The 18,106-nt window shown below is 63.0% G+C and overlaps 1 protein-coding gene across 2 annotated transcripts; it reads left to right on the top strand.

The window, feature by feature from the left end:
• The first annotated feature begins 10,817 nt into the window (after window positions 1-10,817).
• CIMAP1D (CIMAP1 family member D) lies at window positions 10,818-15,619 on the top strand. Of its 2 annotated transcripts, XM_058537780.1 has the most exons (4): window positions 10,818-10,944; window positions 11,801-11,908; window positions 13,386-13,499; window positions 15,171-15,619. In XM_058537780.1, the coding sequence occupies exons 1-4, from the start codon at window positions 10,818-10,820 to the stop codon at window positions 15,617-15,619; spliced, it is 798 nt and encodes a 265-aa protein (XP_058393763.1). The 2 variants fall into 2 exon arrangements, with proteins under 2 accessions (XP_058393763.1, XP_058393764.1); XM_058537781.1 differs by lacking the exon at window positions 11,801-11,908.
• The last annotated feature ends 2,487 nt before the right edge of the window (window positions 15,620-18,106 follow it).

The raw sequence follows: 18,106 nt of genomic DNA, 5'->3' as shown, positions 1-18,106 counted from the left end.
CTGTCTGAGCTGTCAGAGCTGGCGGTCTGCGGCTGCCGGGCCCCCCGGGCCGTCCGAGGGCCTGAGACTTGAGTCGTCAGGAGCGTCAAGGCAGGCAGAGGCTTCGAGCGGTGACGTCTGGGTTCAGACGGGTAGAAGCCCCCAGTGGAGGTGGGGGTCCTCAACGGCCCTGCAGGCGGGCCCAGCTCCCCGGGGACTGTGGCTTGTTCCCCCGGGATGGACGAGGCTGTGCTGTCCCCCGACAGTGGCTCTTGCTCACGGGGGGCTCTGGACCAAGGGCTGTGGGGCGGCTCAGGTCCCACCACCCAGCTTGTGGTGCTCAGGGCCAGGGGACTGTGCTGGGGGATGGAAAGGGCCCCTGGGGCCACAGGCCACCGCCTCGCTCAGCTCTAAGAGGAACAGGTGGAGGACGAAGCCGTGGAGGTGGGGACCCAGCCCGCTGCACAGGCCACGGAGGCCGGTGACCACGCCCTGCACCTCTCCTGGGGACAGGACAGCAGGTAAGTCACCTCCCTCCTGGACACCCCCCAGGGCGGGGGCAGAACAGGCCCAAACTGGCCTTAGGAGATGCAGGCAGACCAGGGGGCAGCTCTGGGGTCATCATCTGTCTGTCTAACCAGAGAGCTGCCCGTCCAACACCCACCCACCTGTCCATCTGGCCGTCCACCCATCGTCCATCTATCCATCATCCACCCACCCGTCTGTCCATTGTAGGGGAGGAAGACCAATCCTCTACCCTCTGGGTCCTTCTGGCTGGGCTACGAGTTAAATTGACATGAGTCGGCGTAACAGGAGAAAATCACACAGCTTTATAACACGTATACACGGGAGAGATCCAGAAAAACGGGGAACTCGCCAGGATGGCAGAGGGCGCCACCTTACATACTAGCTTCGGCTCAAGACAAAGGCGGATGTTGAGGGTGGGGGGCTCAGTTACGGGGAGATTACCAGAAAGGCACAGTCAACAAGAACAAGGTTATCATGCAGATTTAAGTCCTCTTCCGCATTGACAAGAGTTTCTAGAAATGAGGTCATCCCCCCTTCTTCCGGGTAACGGAGACACCTTTACAAATAGAAACTTCCCTAAGTGTCCCTTACAAAGGGTCACTTCTAGTGGTTTTCAGAGCTTTTTCTGTCTACAGTTTTTTAAAAAATAAAGACAGGCTGGCCCCGTGGTGTAGTAGTTAAATTTGGCAGTGACCCTTGTTCTCGGGTTCAGATTCCGGGTGTGGACCTACACCACTTGTCAGCCATGCTGTGGCAGCAACCCACGTACAAAATAGAGGAAGATTGGCACACATGTTAGCTTAGGGCTAATCTTCCTCAGCAAAAAAAAAAAAAAAACAGCCAAAAATAAAATAATCCTCACGCCAAAAAGACAGGTCTTTTTTTTTTTTTGAGGAAGATTGGCCCTGCCTTAACATCTGTTGCCAATCTGCCTCTTTTTTTTCTTTTTTCTCCCCAAAGCCCCAGTAATAGTTGTGTATCATAGTTGTGGAGTTGTAGCTCTTCTGTGTGGGACGCCGCCTCAGCATGGCTTCATGAGCGGTGAGTAGGTCCTCGCCAGGGAGCAGAACCGGAGAACCCCGGGCCGCAGAAGCAGAGCTCGTGAACTTAACCACTACACCACGGGGCCGGCCCCCAAGACACACCTGTTGAGGTGGCAAATTCTGCTCCTCTCGCCCCCCGAATCTACTTTTTCAGCTATGCTTTTAGGAAATCTTAAATACAGATGAGATACTTCCAATGAAAATGAAGTGTTAGATTCAGGATTCTGAGGATTTAGTATGAAGGAAGAATGTGAAAAATCTCCATATTTACTAAATATTGATCACACGTTGAAACAGCAATATTTTGGACATAGTGGTTAAATACAGTACATTTTATGAAACTCATTTTGTTTGGTTTATGCCGCCCATTTCTCTCTCCGTTTCTCAGCATGGCGGCTGGAGACGGTGGGTGACCTGAGTGGCTAGCTCTGTGTCCCGTGGGTGGGGGCTCTGGCCTCTGTCTGGACCACAGAACAGAAATGTCCTGTTAGGTGAGGAGCTGCCCGTCTCCCTCTCCACCAGAGTCCAGGCTGGGACCCGGGAACCTGCTGTTCTAAGGGTTAGGACGGTGGTTCTCACCCGGGGCCACGTCTGGGGACATCTGTGGTTGTCACACTGGGGGTGCTCCTAGCATCGAGGGGTGGGGGCCAGGCATGCTGCTCCAGACCCCACAGCGCCCTGAGAACAATCCAGCCGACGCCAACAGGGTGGGATGTCAGAGGCTGGGAAACCCCGGGTGGGGGACCCAGGAGAATCGGGGACCTGTGGAGGGGGTGGGGCTGGGGGACCCGGGAGAATAGGGGACCTGCGGAGGGGGAGGGGCTGGGGGACCTGGGAGAATCGGGGACCTGCAGAGGGGGAGGGGCTGGTGGGGGACCCGGGAGAATCGGGGACCTGTGGAGGGGGGCGGGGCTGGGGACCCGGGAGAATAGGGGACCTGCGGAGGGGGAGGGGCTGGGGGACCCGGGAGAATCGGGGACCTGCGGAGGGGAGGGGCTGGTGGGGGACCCGGGAGAATCGGGGACCTGTGGAGGGGGCGGGGCTGGGGGACTCGGGAGAATCGGGGACCTGCGGAGGGGGAGGGGCTGGGGGACCCGGGAGAATCGGGGACCTGCGGAGGGGGAGGGCCTGGGGGACCCGGGAGAATCGGGGACCTACGGAGGGGGCGGGGCTGGGGCGCAGTCAGCGCCGGACCAGACCCCTCGGGGAAATTTCCTGCGCAAGGGGCTTCCTCCAGGCGCAGGGACGGGAGTGGGGCCGGATGGGGGCCTGGCACCCGGGTCGGGGTGATGCGGTGGGGCCAGTTCAGAGCCCCCCACTATCAAGGTGGAGTTGGGGCCTCCTGCAGGGAGGTGGGGAACCAGGTTGCAGAACTGTGCCTGGTGTCCGGGGCAGGGGTCTGGGTGGACAGGCTGGCTCTGGGGGTCCCGGGTAGGGAACGGGGCCGGGGTTCAGCGGCCGAGGCGGAGACTGGAGAACCAGCCGGTCCAGGTGGGCTGTGGGTGACCAGGACAGTCAGGAGAAGGGGCGATGTCCAGGGTGGGCCGGCGCTGAGGGTCGGGGTCAGTGCGGCATCTGGGGTCTGATCAGTGCCGAGGGTCAGGGTCCGGCCGGTCCTGAAGGTCCGGGTCGGGGTTGGGGTCCGGGGTCTGGCCGGCGCTGAGAGTCACGTCAGGCGGGGCTCGGCACTCACGGCACCGCCGTCCTTGCTGACCGTCCTCCTTTCCAGCCGGACGCTGCGGTCCAGCCGCTACTTCTTCTCGCCGGTCATGCTTGGCCCTGTGCGGCGCCCCATCCTGCAGCCGAGGCCCTAGGGGACCTCCAGCCGCGGTCAGCTCCCCGCCCGCCGGGCTGGGCAGCCGCACGCGCACCGGCCCCGCCCACAAGTCCCGGCAGCCCCCGCGCCCGCCCGCCCCGCCGGACTACAACTCCCGGCATGCCGCGGGCGCCGAAGGACCGCGGCCCGGGGCTGCGTTTCCCACCAGGCCGCGCGCCGCAGGCCTCTCTAGCCCGGAGCCCCCGAGTCGCCTGCCGACATGGCGCCGCCCCGCGGGTCCCGCTGGCTGCTCGGGACCGAGCGTGCGGGGCCGCCGCTCGTGTGGAGCGGGGCTGACGGGACGTCGTGCTTGTCTAGCCCCGCGCCCCGCCCCGGCTCGCTGGGGGCCCGGGGAGGCCCAGGGGCGGGTGGCTGTGGGCGGGTCTGGGGGCGCGGCGGGAGGGCCGGGGTCCCCGGTTCCCGGGGCCGCAGGCGCTCAGGACGCAGGTGCGGAATGAATGAAGGGATGAACGGATGAATGAGCGCACACGGGAACGCGGCTGGGACAGCCGGGCGGCTCGGCGTTCCCGCGGGCTGGGGTCGCGACGCCGGGGCCCGCGGGGGCGGGGGTCACGTGTCGCCCGGATGGCGTCTCACGGCCCGGCCTGCGGTCCGGTGCTCGGGAGCTCAGCGTCTCATCTGAGGGTCGGGGGACGTTCGTGGGGCCAGAGAGGGGTCACGGGGCCTGATGTCAGGGTCAGAGCGGTCGCTGGGGTGAGGTCCCTCTTGTTGGTTCAGCAGATGTGTGTTGAGTGCCTGCTAGACCGAGAGCCCAGCGTCCTAGGTGCCGGGGTGACGGCGCAGAGACCCCCGCCCCAGGGAGCTGGTGGGAGGCGGGGAAGGAAACGGACCGCAGATGCGGAACGGCGGGCCCTCCAGGTGCAGCCCCTGCTGGTCCCCGTGGTGTAGACACTCCCGTCGCGGCTGATTTCAAGCCACACGAGGACGCCCCCAGCTCAGGGACCTCCCGCAGGCTGAAGTCAGCTCTCAGGGACTCCGGCCACCACCGCGCGGCCGGCCAGCGCTGTGCGCGGTCTTAGCTGGTGACCAAGCTGTGGGAAAACGAGAAAGGCTGGAGGGGGCTGGCGCGTGGAGACGGGCAGGTTTAGAATAAGTCGGGTCAGAGGAAGACTCGGTCAGACGGAGGGGTGAGGGAGGCGAAGGGAAGGAGCATCCACGTGGGAAAGGCCCCGCGGCTGGAGCTGCCCAGAGTGTTCTAGAAAATCGGGAGGCCGGAGGGCCAGGTGGACCAGAGAGGGGAGAGGGCCTGGGCGGTGGGACTTTGCAGGGTCCAGGGAAGCCTGCCGGGACCCCCGTCCAGCCCCCCGTCCTCCGAATGCCAGCCCTTCCTCCTCTGAGCCTCGGTGTCCTCATCTGCAGAACGGGGACTCGGCGGACACGCAGCTGGGAGCCACAGACACGGGAGCCCGTCCGTCCCCGCTCTGTCCCACGTGGGGAGCCGCTCTTTCAGGATGGAGGCGGGAGGGGAGCCCGGCGGGTGCGCGGCGTCCTCGTCCTCGGGGAGGACAAGGCTCCCTTGTTAGAGTCCCTGCCGGACAAAGGGGCAGGCGGCCACAGAGGCGCGTGCGTCTGAGTCAGGGGCCTGCCGCTGGACGAGGGACAATCGCGAGGGCCCCGGGGAGGCGGGAAGTGACAGATGGTGGCGGCCGGGAGGACAGAGCGTGAGGTGACACTGGGTGGGGCGGCGGCCCCCGTGAACACCTGGCCTGCTGCCACCCGTGTGCCAGGGACAGAGAACAAGAGGTCATGCAGTAAACCTGGCTTCCGGGGCGTCCTCGCCTTCACCCCCGACAATTTCAGAACGAGGTGGGGGGAGCAGCTCCTGCCTCTTCCTGTGCGTGTACATGCGTGTTACATACGTGGAGGAACGTGGGAGAAGCGGACAGTAAACTGAAGAAATCAGCTGGGCCCCTTGTCTGGGTTGGCGTCAAATCTGTCCTTCAGGAGATTCAGGTCAAGCCCATCCTCACTCCGCCTGACCACGCCCCTCCTCTGCTCCAAACCCTCCAGGGCTCCCACCTCCCTCAGGGTGACAGCCAAGTCCTCCCTGCCCCCCCCACCCCGATCCCCTCCCCCCCTCCCCTCCTCCCCCCCCTCCCCTCCTCCCCCCCTCCTCTCTCTCTCCCCCGGCTCCCTTTCCTCCACCCACACTGGCCTCCTCGCTGTTCCTCCAACATGCCAGGCACGGTCCTGCCCCCGGGCCTTTGCATGTGCTCTGCCCCCCCACCCAGAATGCTCTGAACACTCTTATTTGCAGTAGCCCCAAATGGAAACACCCTAGAAGCTCATTGAATAAAGTGTGGTGTCTTCAGGCAGTGGAATATCACACCCATCGATATGGCACCCCACAACAGGGTGAGTCACACACGAGGTCGAGGGAAAGAGGCCTCGTGAGAATGCAGCACACAGGTCCGCTTACATAGAGCGAAAAGGGGCAAAACAGCCCTGCTTCAGAAGTCAGGGCCGTGTCGAGGTGGAGGGAAGGAAACAGTGGAAGGGGGCACTGTGCTGTCACCAGCCACACGTGGTCACTGGGTACTCAAACCGAGATGTGCCATGAGTGCAAAACACCAGGGTGTGAAGACACAGCACGATGAAAAGAATGCAAAATATCTCATCCGTAATGTTTGTATGCTGAAACGATAATTTGGATATTTGGGGTCAAATAAAATGTATTATTAAAGTTAATTTCTCTACTTTTTGACATGGCCACTAGGAAACTTGAAATGACGCCTGTGGTTTGCGTTGTGTCACGTGGGCTGTCTTGCTTGCCCCTGAGTCCCCGACACCCAGCTCAGAGCCTGGCACACAGTAGGTGCCCAATAAATGCAGTCCCTGCCCTCACGGCCGGAACCCAGAGGCCAGGTTAGGAGTGTGGGTTTGTTCGTGGCACATCGGGAGCCGGGGGACGGTCTTGTAGGCAGGACGCGGGTGTGAGGTGACTTCTGATTTCAAAAGATCATTTGGTCGCCGCGTGGAAAGTGGGTTACAGGGGAGGGAGGGAGACGGGGAGTTTTGGGGGCAGAGATATGTTTTCAGCGACTGAAGAAGGAACCCATAGGTCCAGGCGGAGACGGAGGGAGCTGAGAGGGACGTGCTGGAGTTCCTGGCTGGGGTTCCTCATAGTAACGTCAGCTCCAGACCTGCCTGTCGGCCCAGACCTTCTTCTTTGCTGACTCTGAAGAACAAAGCGGCCACGCCACGATGCACGTGAGGAGGCCACGTGGCCAGAAACTGAGAGTGGCTTCCAGCCAACGGCCAGCGGGAAGGGGGCGCCCAGTGCTAGAACAACAACTAAATTCCACAACAGCCCGAGGGAGCTGGGAGCAGACCCTTCCCCAGTCGAGCCACCAGACGAGGCCCCAGCCCTGGCCGACACGGTCAGTGCAGCCTGAGCAGAGAGCCAGCTCTGCCACCCGGAAACCGGGGCATAATAAACGCATGTGCTGTTTTAAGCCGCTGTGTTTGGGGGAATATGTTACTGGGGACAGACAGACAGCCATCAACCCAGAGCTGTACGGCCGGCTGCCCATCAGGTGTCCACGAGTGTCTCCCACGAGAGCCCCAAACCCACAATTCCAAAACCGAACTCTTGATCTTCTGAGAGCTGCCCCTGCCGCATCCCCCTCCACGTCCCTGGTTACCGGTTCTCAGGCCCCAGTCCTGGAGGCGGCTCAACACCCGTAGTTCCCTCAGCCCCACATCACATCGGGCTGTTGGTCCTGGTTTTAAAACAGACCCAGAACCGGCCTGCTTCTCGGCCCCTCCTCCACCCCCCCTAGAGCCGGCTTCACCATCACCCCCCATTCCTCTCCCCATCCCCCCCATTACTCCCCCATCCCCCCACCGTCCCTCCACCACCATCCCATCCCCCATCCATCCCCCCACCGTCCCTCCTGGACCAGCGCCGTCCCCTCCTCGCCCGGGTCTCCGGCGCCGCCCTCGGTCTGTTCTCCCCGCGGCCGCCAGAGGGCGCCGTGGGCACCGAGTCGCCGTCCCTGCTCTGCCCGCCGCCCCCCGCGGGGCCCTGCCCCTCCGTCCCCTCCTCCCCCTCCCCCTCACTCACTGCGGCCTCAGGGCCTTGCACGCGCTGTGCCCTCCGCCCGGGCCTCTCCCCAGATCTCCCCGCGCTCCCTTCTCACCTTCAGGCCTCTGCTCCAGCGGCACCTCCCCAGTGAGGCGCCGACCTGCCCGCTTCAAACTGCAGACCCGACACGCGCAGGACCTCCTGCCCTGACTTCCCCGCGGCCCGCTGGCCTTTAAAGGAACGGAAGGCTCGCATTTGTCTGCCTCTCTCGGCAAAAAGGCGAGGCCGGGAGTTGGTGTGTTTTGTTCACGCCTGGCACACAGACGCACACCGGCTGAATTAACAATGGTGATAAGGGCTGTAACTGAGGAGCGTCCACCGTCTCGGTGCTGCCAGCTCAGCCCCTGCAGCCTCCTCCCCGGATCCCAGGCCCCGGGTGCTGTATCCATCACTGCCCACAGCTGGGCTCCTATGCGGGCGGGAGCTGCACCCTCACTCCCCATCCAGCCTCTTTTTCCCTTCTATTTTTTTTGCTGAGGAAGATTGGCCCTGAGCTAACATCTGTGCCCGTCTTCCTCTATTTTGTATGTGGGACGCCGCCACAGCATGGCTTGATGAGCAGTGTGTAGGTCCATGCCTTGGATCCAAATCCGTGAAACCCAGGCCACCGAAGCAGAGTGCACAAACTTAACTACTACACCACCTGGCTGGCCCCGGGGTTGGGGGGGTGGCCTGGCCAGCTGGAGGGGGCGGAGCTCAGTCTGGTGAGGTTGCTGGGCTCCCGAGGTCCCCAAAGCCACCTTTCGCAGGCTTGGCGGCTGTTCCAGTCTGTCCTCCCTGGGTCAGCTCTTGGCTCCTTCCCACGTCACAATGGGGAAACCGAGGCAGTTGGGGCCGAGTTCTGGATGGCGTCTGAATGTAGGGTCTTGTCCCTGGGAGGGAGGCCAGGGGTAGTATCCATGACACGGAGGGGAAACCGAGCCAGTGGGGGCCAAGCCTGGGCTGGAACCAGTGTGTCCAGCTGTCTGCCCCGCAGGGCTGGTTGATGTAGCCTGGGCGGGGGCCGAGGCATGGGGCGGGACGGGTTTGGGAACGACCTCCACGGGACACTTGTCCTTTCTCTGCCTGGCCCTCCTGCCCTCTGTCCACCTGCCCTCCGTCCACCCGGGTCCTCGAGGCCGGCCTCAGTGGAGCTGTCTCTGGGCTCCTGCACTTCCGGGGGGGCACTGACGAGCAGGAGGAGAGAGGGTGGGGTATTCATCTCCCGGCTCCCTCCTCAGTGCCCGGTTCTGTCCACAGCTCTGCAGTTTGTGCTGCTTCTGGAAAGAAGCAAATGGCTCATCCAATGTCGGGGGGCCCACAGGTGACTGAGGACGAAGCCAGCTGTGGGCGGACTTGATGGCCAGGGCATCCGAGGTGGGGGGAGGGCAGGGGGAGGAGGGACAGGGGGTGGGGGGCACAGGGAGGGAGGGCAGGGGGAGGGGGTCACGGGGAGGGGGAGCAGGGGGAGGGAGGGCAGGAGGGGGCCCCGCGGTGGGCTCCAGCTTAGTGGCTCAAGGAATAGCCGGCTGGCTGACGTGGCCGGAGTGGAGACAGCAAGGACTGAGGGCCGGGTGCGAGGGCAGAGGGGCGGGGCAGGCCGGTGGGGCCTGGTGTGACATCTGGACACAGGTTTCTCCTCAGGGCCGTGGGAGCCACAGAGGGTTCTTGGCTCTCCCAGGAGGCTGAGCCGGGATCAGAACCCAGAAGCCTTGACCCTGAGCTTCGATCTAAAACCTGCGTCGGAGAGTACCGGGGTTGAGTCCCGGCTCTGCCGATGACTTAGTTCCCGAGGGACCTGCGCCCGTCACCTCCCCCCTCTGCGCCTCAGTTTCCCCCCCTGCAGCCACAGATGAGGGCCAGCAGCAGCCCCTCCTCGGTGAGACGCTGTGACCATGGAACAAGGTGACGCCGTGGAGAAGGCCCCTGAGCTCCGGATGGTGGGAGGCGGGCACAGCAGACGCTCGTTGGGAGATCTCGTTTGCGCCAGAGTCGGGACCTTTTCTGTCCGTGGCTGCACAGGCCCCGCGTTCTCCCTGTAACGTCCCCTTCCCCTCCTGATCTCCAGGATTCGTGTCCGTGACCCGTCCGGCTGGAGGCTAACAAATCCCTTGATCCCATTAAAGAAGCGGCCTCTGGGGCCTTTGCTAATTCCTCCCCATCTTCTCTTCTCTGCTACGTCCCTTCACCTCCTTCCTTCTCTGACTCTTCTCGCTTCCTAAGGCAGACCCTTCGGTCACCGATTTTAAGATCTTCCTTCTTTTCTAAGAGAAGCGTTTAAAGCTCGATTTACGATCTTTTACACAGACCGTGACATTTTGATGAAAAAGTTTTAGAAAGGGCGGAATGCAGCCCGTGCATGACACGGCGGAGTGAATTGTGTGGTGTGTGAATTATAACGCAATCAAGCTGTTGAAACATGACGGCGCAAGAGGGCCGCGAGCCAGCAACCGACGGGGACACCATGAAGGATGGGAATCTGAATCCGAGTGTCCCTCAGCCCCTCCTCAGAGCCTGGCACCGCCGAAGCCTCGGTGCGGCCAGGGAAGTGAACTCTGTATTGGGCCGGAGTAAATCCTGGCGGCTTCTGGGAGGCGGCGGGCTGTCTTGGAGGACCACCATCGCCTCCCGCCCCAGGGCCTTTGCATGGCCATTCCCTTATCCTGCAACGCTCTTCTCTCACCTTCTCAGTGCCGTGACTTCTCACCCGGCTATAACCCTTGGCCTCACCCACACTCCCAACTGGTTTGTGTTTTCCAGAACCTTTAACACCTTCTAATATCCTGTGCGTTCATTTACTAATTTATTGTTTATTGTCTCTCTCTCCTCCTGAGAACATCGGCTCCTGTCTGTTCCTGTCCTGTCCCCACCAACCCAAACAGAACCTGGTACACAGTCGGTGCTCAATAAGTGCTGATTGGACGAATGAAGGCAGGCAGGCTTCTGGGCCCAAGTTGCTATTCCCAGACTGGCGAACTTGCTGTATGAGCTCAGGCCGTGCCTCAGTTTCCCCACCGTAGCAATGGGACCCTGCCACCCACGACCTCCCCAGTCCCTCCGGCTGCAAGGCTGTGGGTGTCACGTTCGCGGCTCCGGCTCCCTGGGGACCTGCTCTGCCGACACCGGATTCGTTCCCGGGCCGTCCAGCCGCCCGGCCGACACTCGATCCCGGCCCCACTTCCAGGCAGCGTCCGCCCGACCGGCCGGCCAGGGCCAGGGCCCCAGACTCCGCGCTGAGGGACAAGGTGCTGTCTGTGCCGTCCCCGTCCCTGGGAGGGTGTGGCGAGGCCAGGGCTCTGCCAGCACCGGCAGAAGCCGTAGGACCGGGGATGGGCCAGGACCTGCGGCCGCTCACCTGCTCACCATGGGGACCCTCAGCTGCGACCCCGCCCTGCGGCCGACCACCGCACCCCTGGGCCGGCGGGCCCCCCAGTGCCAGATCCCAGAGACTGGCCTGAGGAAGTCCTGCCGGACGGCCACCATGGAGAACGGTACGCGCCGGCGGTGGGGCAGGGGCCATGGCGGGGGGACATTTCCTGCTCCATCCTCCCAATCTCCGGGGCTTCTGGCATGTTTCGGGAGCCCAGCGGAGGCAGCAGCCTCTGAGGAGTCCCTGCCCTTCATCAGGCCTCAGTTTCCCATCCGGGAGGAGAGGCGTGAACAGGGCATTTCTGCTGGCTCTTGTGGGTGCCTCCCCCCAAGAGGACCTGAGCGTTTACGGGCCGGCACCTTTCCAGGGCTGAGGGTTCAGCAGAGGATGAGGGTCCCGGGGGGAGACAGACATGAGGTTTGTAGGGTCTTATCGGAGATAAGAGCCTTGGAGAAGATACAGGAGCAGGAGAGAGAGGGAGCCTGTGTGGACAGGGGACACTGTGGCGGCCGGGGGGCCAACATCCCGGCTCTGTTAACTGTGGGACCTCGCTGAGGGCCGGGCCCTGCCTCAGCGTCTCCATCTGTCACAGAGCAGCTGCAGTCACGTTCTGTGGCCCTTGTGGCCCTGACCTCTTTGCAGAGTTCACCAGACATTGTCCCACGACAGCGTGTCTGTGTCTGGGCCTCACTTTCCCCTCCTGGGGCTGCGTGTCTGTGTCCGGGCCTCAGTTTCCCTTCCCGGGACGGCGTGTCCGTGTCCGGGCCTCGATTTCCCCTCCTGGGACAGCGTGTCTGTGTCTGGCCCTGCAGCCCCTCACCTGTGACTCACAATGCCCGTGTCACACCCTTTGCCCCCTGCACAGAGGCAGCCCCCCACCCCCTGCACTGGACTGTGGTTGGGGGCCAGGGGGCGGCTCAGGGGCTGGGCCCCGGGATCCCCCCCTCTCAGGCCCTGACCCAGGGCTCTGGTCACAGGCTCCGGGCCCGGCTTGTACGTCCTGCCGTCCACTGTTGGCTACACCAACCACGACTGCACCAAGGTGGCTGGTCCTGCCTACTCGCTCTTCCCGAGGCCCAGTGAGGGTAAGGTGGCGGGTGGGGGAATGAGGGTGGTGGGAGAGGGGCCTCCCCAGCTTCCGGTATCCCCCGGGGAGCGTTCCCTCCCTCTGCTAGCTCCAGGCCCCCACTGAGTGCGGCAGGAAGCTGGGAGGGCTGCCCGAACCCTGGCTTGCTGTGTGACCTCGGAGAAGATGCTGTGCCTCTCTGGTCCTATGTTTTCTTATTGAGGGAGAGAATGGAGGGAGGAGTGTGTGGTGGCGAGGGTGGTATGAGAATTCTTTGTGGTTCGGACAGGCAGGGGCCTGGCAGGTCAGCAGGTGACCTGCCTCTCTGACGTCCACTTTTCTCGGCCCAGCGTGGGGGCAGTGGGGTAGGAGCTGGCATCGGATGCAGGGATGAGGCCGACACGGCGGCCCTGCCACAGCACGCCATCCATCCCTGTTCGTGGTGTTCCCTCCATGTTCCGGCAGGCCTGTGCCCTGCACATTGGTGCCTGCAAATCCCACCTCCCCATTTTCCGGAGCTGCTCTGAGGTGCCATGGGGGCCGGGGTGGGGACGGGTCCTGTGTGGGGAGTCTGATCCACGCAGACGGAGGCTCGTTGGGAGTGGGTGGCTGGGACAGCAGCCTCTTCTCAGCCTTCAGGCCCAAACGAAGCTGAAACGAACTCGGGAAGCTGCAGGGGCCCCGGAAGGTAATGAGGGCTCAGCCTCGCGTCTGTCCCTAGGAGAGGTTGTGAACTTAGCTGGTGGCCCAGAGCCAGCTGGGATCCCAGGTCCCAATGCTGTCACAGGATACATCCTGGGACAGAGGGACAGACAGGTTGGGGAGTCGGGGGGTGGAGGCCAGTGTAGACATTGCTGAATGTCCAGGGAGGACCTCTTGGATGTGGAGGCATGGGATCTGGGCTTTGTAGGATGAGTAGGAGTTCGGTGGAGCCCCCAGGAGAAGAAGGGGACTCCGGTAGAGGTTGCAGCATAGGAAAAGGCCTCGAGGTGGGAAACGGCCTGAGTTGGGCCACGCTCATTTGTCACGAACGTGCGTGCACGGTGTCACGTGTGTGCACATACACAGAAGATGTAAACCGATTAATCCTTGCCAAATCTATACAGAGACGCACCCACTTAACAATAGCGGTGACGGCCATCACAGTAATGGACAGGTGCCCAGGACACTGCGCAGAGGCCTCCTTAGAGCCCCTCCCCTCAGCATGTCATGTGCCACCCGCCCGAGCACAGAGGAGGACCCCCAGACCCCACTCAGAGCCTAGTCAGAACAGAATCCTGTACAGTCCTAACCATCCCCCCACCCTGGTCCCTGGTCCGCGGTGAGGAGAGGCTGAGGGCTGGGATGGCTTTGGTCACAAGGGCACCGTCCAAGCAGAGACCCGGGGCCCCGGGGCAGGGCTACCCCACCTCCGTGGTCTGAGGTCCCCGCTGGGGGTGGCCGGAGGGTGGAGGTGCCCAGGCCACCCAAGGGTAATGAGCGGGCTGCTCTCCCAGCGTCTCCGCAGGACACCAGCCCCGGGCCCATCTACTTCCTGGACCCGAGCGTCACCCGGTTTGGCCGAAGCTGCACCCCTGCGTTCTCCATGCAGGGCCGGGGCAAGTGTCGGGGTGAGTGACCCGCGCTGCCCATGGGACCCTGCCCTTTCAGCGACTCTCCCGTCCCCGAGTTCTTAGAACCTCAGGGTCTCTGGACCGACGAAATCCACGGGATTCAGAGGAGGGGCCGGGACGGTGAGAGAGCCTGAGTGAGTGAGGCAGGCCAGGGAGACTCTGCATGCGTGGCGACCCACTGTGGCAGCGGGGTGCAGGGGGGACTGTGCAAACATAGCAGTCCCCGTTACGGGCTCCACCAGCTCACTTTCACACAAAGCACCTGATTCAATTACCTGATTGCGGTCTCCCAGCCACCCACCCTTTCATCTATTGACCCATCACCCATCTACTCATTCACCCACAGACCCATCAGCTCATCCATGCATCATCCATCCACCCACCCACCCATCATCCATCCATCCACCCACCCATCCATCATCCATCCATCCACCCACCCATCCATCGATCCATCCATCCACCGATCCATCCATCCAACCATCCACCCATCCATCCACTGATCCATCCATCCAACCATCCACCCATCCATCAACCACCCACTCACCCACCCACCCATCCATCATCCATCCATCCACCCATGGACCCATCCATCTATCCAGCCACTGATCCATTGATCCATCATCCATCCTTCTATCCATCCACCCATCCATCATCCATCCATCCATCCATCCATCATCCAACCATCCATCCATCTACCCATCCATCCATCCATCCACTGATCCACCCACCCATCCACCCACCCATCCATCCCTGATCCATCCATCCATCCAACCATCCATCCATCCACCCATCCACCCACCCATCCACCCACCCATCCATCCCTGATCCATCCATCCATCCACCCACCCATCCATCATCCATCATCCATCATCCATCATCCCTCCATCCATCATCCATCATCCATCATCCATCATCCATCATCCATCCATTCACCCATCCACCGATCCATCCATCCACCCACCCACCATCCATCCACCCACCCATCCGTCCCTGATCCATCATCCATCCATCCATCCATCCATCCATCCATCATCCATCATCCATCCATCCATCCATCCATGATCCATCATCTATCCATCTGTCCGTGATCCATCCATCCATCCATCCATGATCCATCATCCATGACTCATCATGATCCCCCTACATATCCATGGATCCATTCATCTACTCATTCACTCCTCATCCAACCACTCACCACCCATCCTTCTACTCACCCATCCACTCAAACACGCGTGAGGCCAGCTGCTGGGGAATTGAAGTAGATTCGACATGTCTTTGCTTTTTATGAGACCCCAGTCTGCTGTGGAGTTAGACCCAGGGGGGGCCATCCCCCCTCAGCGTGGCCATGTCTGGAGAGAGGGGAAGACCCAGGCTGGGGATCCCGGGCAGGGCTGTGAGGGCTCTGCCTAGGAGGAGGGTGTGGGGAGGCAGTAGGGAGGCGACTTGGAGGCTGCCGTGAAGAGTGCGGTGGAAGGCGGGAGTGGAAGTGGAAGGCATGCTTGGCAGAGGGCTGAGCCTGGGCCAAGGCCTGGGGGCTTGAAAGAGAGCAGACTGTGCCGGGAGGTCGGGGAAGGGGCTGCTCGCAGAGTGGTCTGAGCTCCAGGAACCTTGTGGACCAAGGGCAGGTGGGACTCTGTCCATCCCAACCCTCCTGCCCCGTCCTCACAGGTGTGGAGGTGACGCCGGGCCCCGGGGCCTACAGCCCAGAGAAGGTGGCCCCTGTGCGCCAACGGACGCCCCCAGCTTTCACCCTGGGTGGGCGTCTGCACCCGCAGCCCCTGGACACCTCAGCCCCCGCCCCCAACACCTACACCCTGCCCTCCCTCTGGGGCTCCCAGATCTTCACCAAGCCGAGGAGCCCCAGCTACTCCGTGGTGGGCCGCACGCCCCCCGCCCGCCCCCCGCAGGACCCCGCCGAGATACCGGGCCCGGGCCATTATGACAGCCCGGACCCCAACGCCTACCGTCCGCGCCGGCCCGCCTTCACCATGCTGGGGCGGCCCCGGGCCCCGCGCCCCCCGGACGAGACGCCCGGCCCGGGCACCCACAGCCCCGAGCATGTCACTGTCACCAAAGCCAGGGCCCCGGCGTTCACCATGGGCATCCGCCGCGCCTGACGGGCCGCCACCGTGGCGGCTGACACCACGCCCTGACGCCCAGGCCGAGCCCCGGGGTCCTAGCTGTGAAGTGGGGTGCGGGCGGCCCCTCCTGGGGGGGTGCCTCCTTCTCCTCTTCTGAGCTGTCTGAGGTCCTTCTGGGCTGCCTGCTCCCCCCAGTCCCTGGGGGCTGTGACCCCGTGGCCCCGGGCAGGGAGCCTCTTCCCAGCGCCCCAGTTTCTTCTGTCCTGGTCACGCCAGGCCAGGTGGAGAAAGGGACACCCTTGGCCCCCCCACTGCGGCTGGCCGGACAGGGAGCTTCCTGTGTCCTGGAACTCGGCGTCCGCCCCGCCAGGGCCTGGGTCCCCGACACGGTTCGGGTTTCTGCCAAACTTGGGCTCATCCTTGCTTCTCCTGGAGCACGGCTGCCCGCCCGGGCCCAGCCCTAAATCAGGCTGGAAGCTGCCCCGACGCCCCCCTCCCCGCCTCCTCTAACTGCTGGCCAATAAATCTCTGTGTGGCACCAAGAGCTGTCACCATCACACACACGCGTGCTTTTAACCCACTTTCTGTTCACGGCACATGGAGATCTGAACACTGCTCTCAGGATCCAGACCCCACTTCTGCCGCCCCTGGGGGTCTGGATGGGCCCAGAGGAGGGATCGAGAGCTGGGGGAGGCCAGAAGTGGGGCCAGGGTTCTGAGTCGGGGGAGCCGGATAGGTTTCTTGAAGAGGGGACATTGAAGCTGAGTTTTGAAGGATGTGTAGGAGTTTGATGTGTTCTAATCTGCCATCAGTAGGCGCACACCACGTTCTAGATATTGATAATGATCATCAAGCTTCACAGCAGCTCAGGAGGCAGGTGATGCTCACTGAGGAAATGGGGTCGCAGAGACGGACACTGGTCTGAGGACAGCCCGCTGTGAGCCCTGCATCCATCTGACGCCAGGATCTGAATCCCGGCCCCTGGGGTCTGTTTCTGCCCTTCTTTCCCAGGGACAGGAAGGAAACACACGGACGGTGCCATGTGACCGAGTCCTCTGTGTGACAACACCTGGGCCCAGGCCTTAGACCTCTGACCCAGGAGCTCGGGAGGGGTGGACTGCCACCTGTCTCTGGGGGAGAGGGACCCGGGCGTCACCACAGGCAGCACGCAGAGGGTCCTGGGGTGGGTGTCAGCCCTCTCCTTACTCTGTCCCCTCCCTCAGCCTGGGGGTGCTGAACCTGAACACACACCCCTTACAGACTAGGGGGACACAGCAGGACTCTACACACACACACACACACCTGGACACACACCAGGACCCATACACACACACACACACCTGGATGCACACCAGGACCCATACACACACACACACACACCTGGATGCACACCAGGACCCATACGCACACACACACACCTGGACACACACCAGGACTCCTACACATGCACACATACATGTTTACGTCTGCACGCAATATACTACAACCCACCCCTCACACAGTCCGCACGGGTGTGGACCACACAGACACACAGGGACACACAAGTGCAGACGGGGGCTCCGGGCTTGACAAACGCCGCGCCTACACTGGCCCGAAGCCACGCCCTCCACACCCCCCGGCTCACCGCGGGACCGCAGCACAATGTGACGCGGCGTGACGCTTCGGCCTCACGCTTCGGCCTCGGGCAGCATCGCCGACCCCCCGCCCCCACCGCCGGCCAATCGCGGCCGCGCGCGCCTCCCGCCGCGGCCTCCTCCCCCTCCCCCTCCCCCCCTCCCCCTCCCCCGGGCGCGGTGATCTCATTTCTCTGATTTATTGATCCGACTCCGGGCCTCGCCCCGCCTCCCCACCTGCCCGCGCCCGGCCCCTCCTTTGTTTCCCGGCAGTCGGCCCAGCCGGGAGGGGGAGGGGGTGGCCGAGACTGCGGCCGGGGCCCTGGGGCCTGGGTGACCGCGCGTCCCATCCCCGGCGCAGAAGGAATCGACCCAGGAGGCCTGGAGGGGGGCCGGCGGGGCCGGCGGGCCTGGGAGCCTGAGGCCCAAGAGTTCAGCTGGTTGATGCCGGACAGTGCTGCCCAGAAACGGAGGAACCCGTGACCCTCCAGGCTGGGAAACTGAGGCCCAGAGAAAGGCAGCAGACGGGGACTCGGCTTCGCCCTGAGTCCCCCTCCCCCTCCCAGACCCAGGCAGCCCAGCCCGGCGCTCCTGGGTCCGCGTCTCCGCCGTGCGCCCTCGGGCACGCCCCTCCCCCCTCTGGGCCTCAGTTTCCCCCTTAGGAAATAAAGCAGGGCGTGGTTTTCAAGTACCTTCTGGCTGGGACCGTGGGTAGGGAAGGGGCTGACCTTAGGGTTTGGGGATCTCTCCCTCCCAGACCACGCCTCTGCCCCTCTCCAGGCCTCAGTTTCCCCATCAGTCAAAAAGGGAAGAACAGAGGTGATTTCTAAGTCTCTCCCACTTCTGTCCTTCTAGGAACTTGGGCGACGGGTGGGGGGCGGAGTAGGGGGTCACCGCCCGGGTCCTGGGT

The sequence above is a fragment of the Diceros bicornis genome, unplaced genomic scaffold (assembly GCF_020826845.1).
Source record: "Diceros bicornis minor isolate mBicDic1 unplaced genomic scaffold, mDicBic1.mat.cur scaffold_67_ctg1, whole genome shotgun sequence".
Lineage (NCBI taxonomy): Eukaryota > Metazoa > Chordata > Mammalia > Perissodactyla > Rhinocerotidae > Diceros > Diceros bicornis.
This window is presented reverse-complemented; position numbering and strand designations above follow the sequence as displayed.

Coding starts and splice junctions, on each gene's coding strand:
- CIMAP1D (XM_058537780.1), top strand. CDS start 10,818: ATGGGGACCCTCAGCTGCGACCCCGCCCTGCGGCCGACCACCGCACCC. Junction 10,945..11,800: donor GACGGCCACCATGGAGAACG/GTACGCGCCGGC, acceptor CTCTGGTCACAG/GCTCCGGGCCCGGCTTGTAC. Junction 13,500..15,170: donor GGGCCGGGGCAAGTGTCGGG/GTGAGTGACCCG, acceptor CCGTCCTCACAG/GTGTGGAGGTGACGCCGGGC.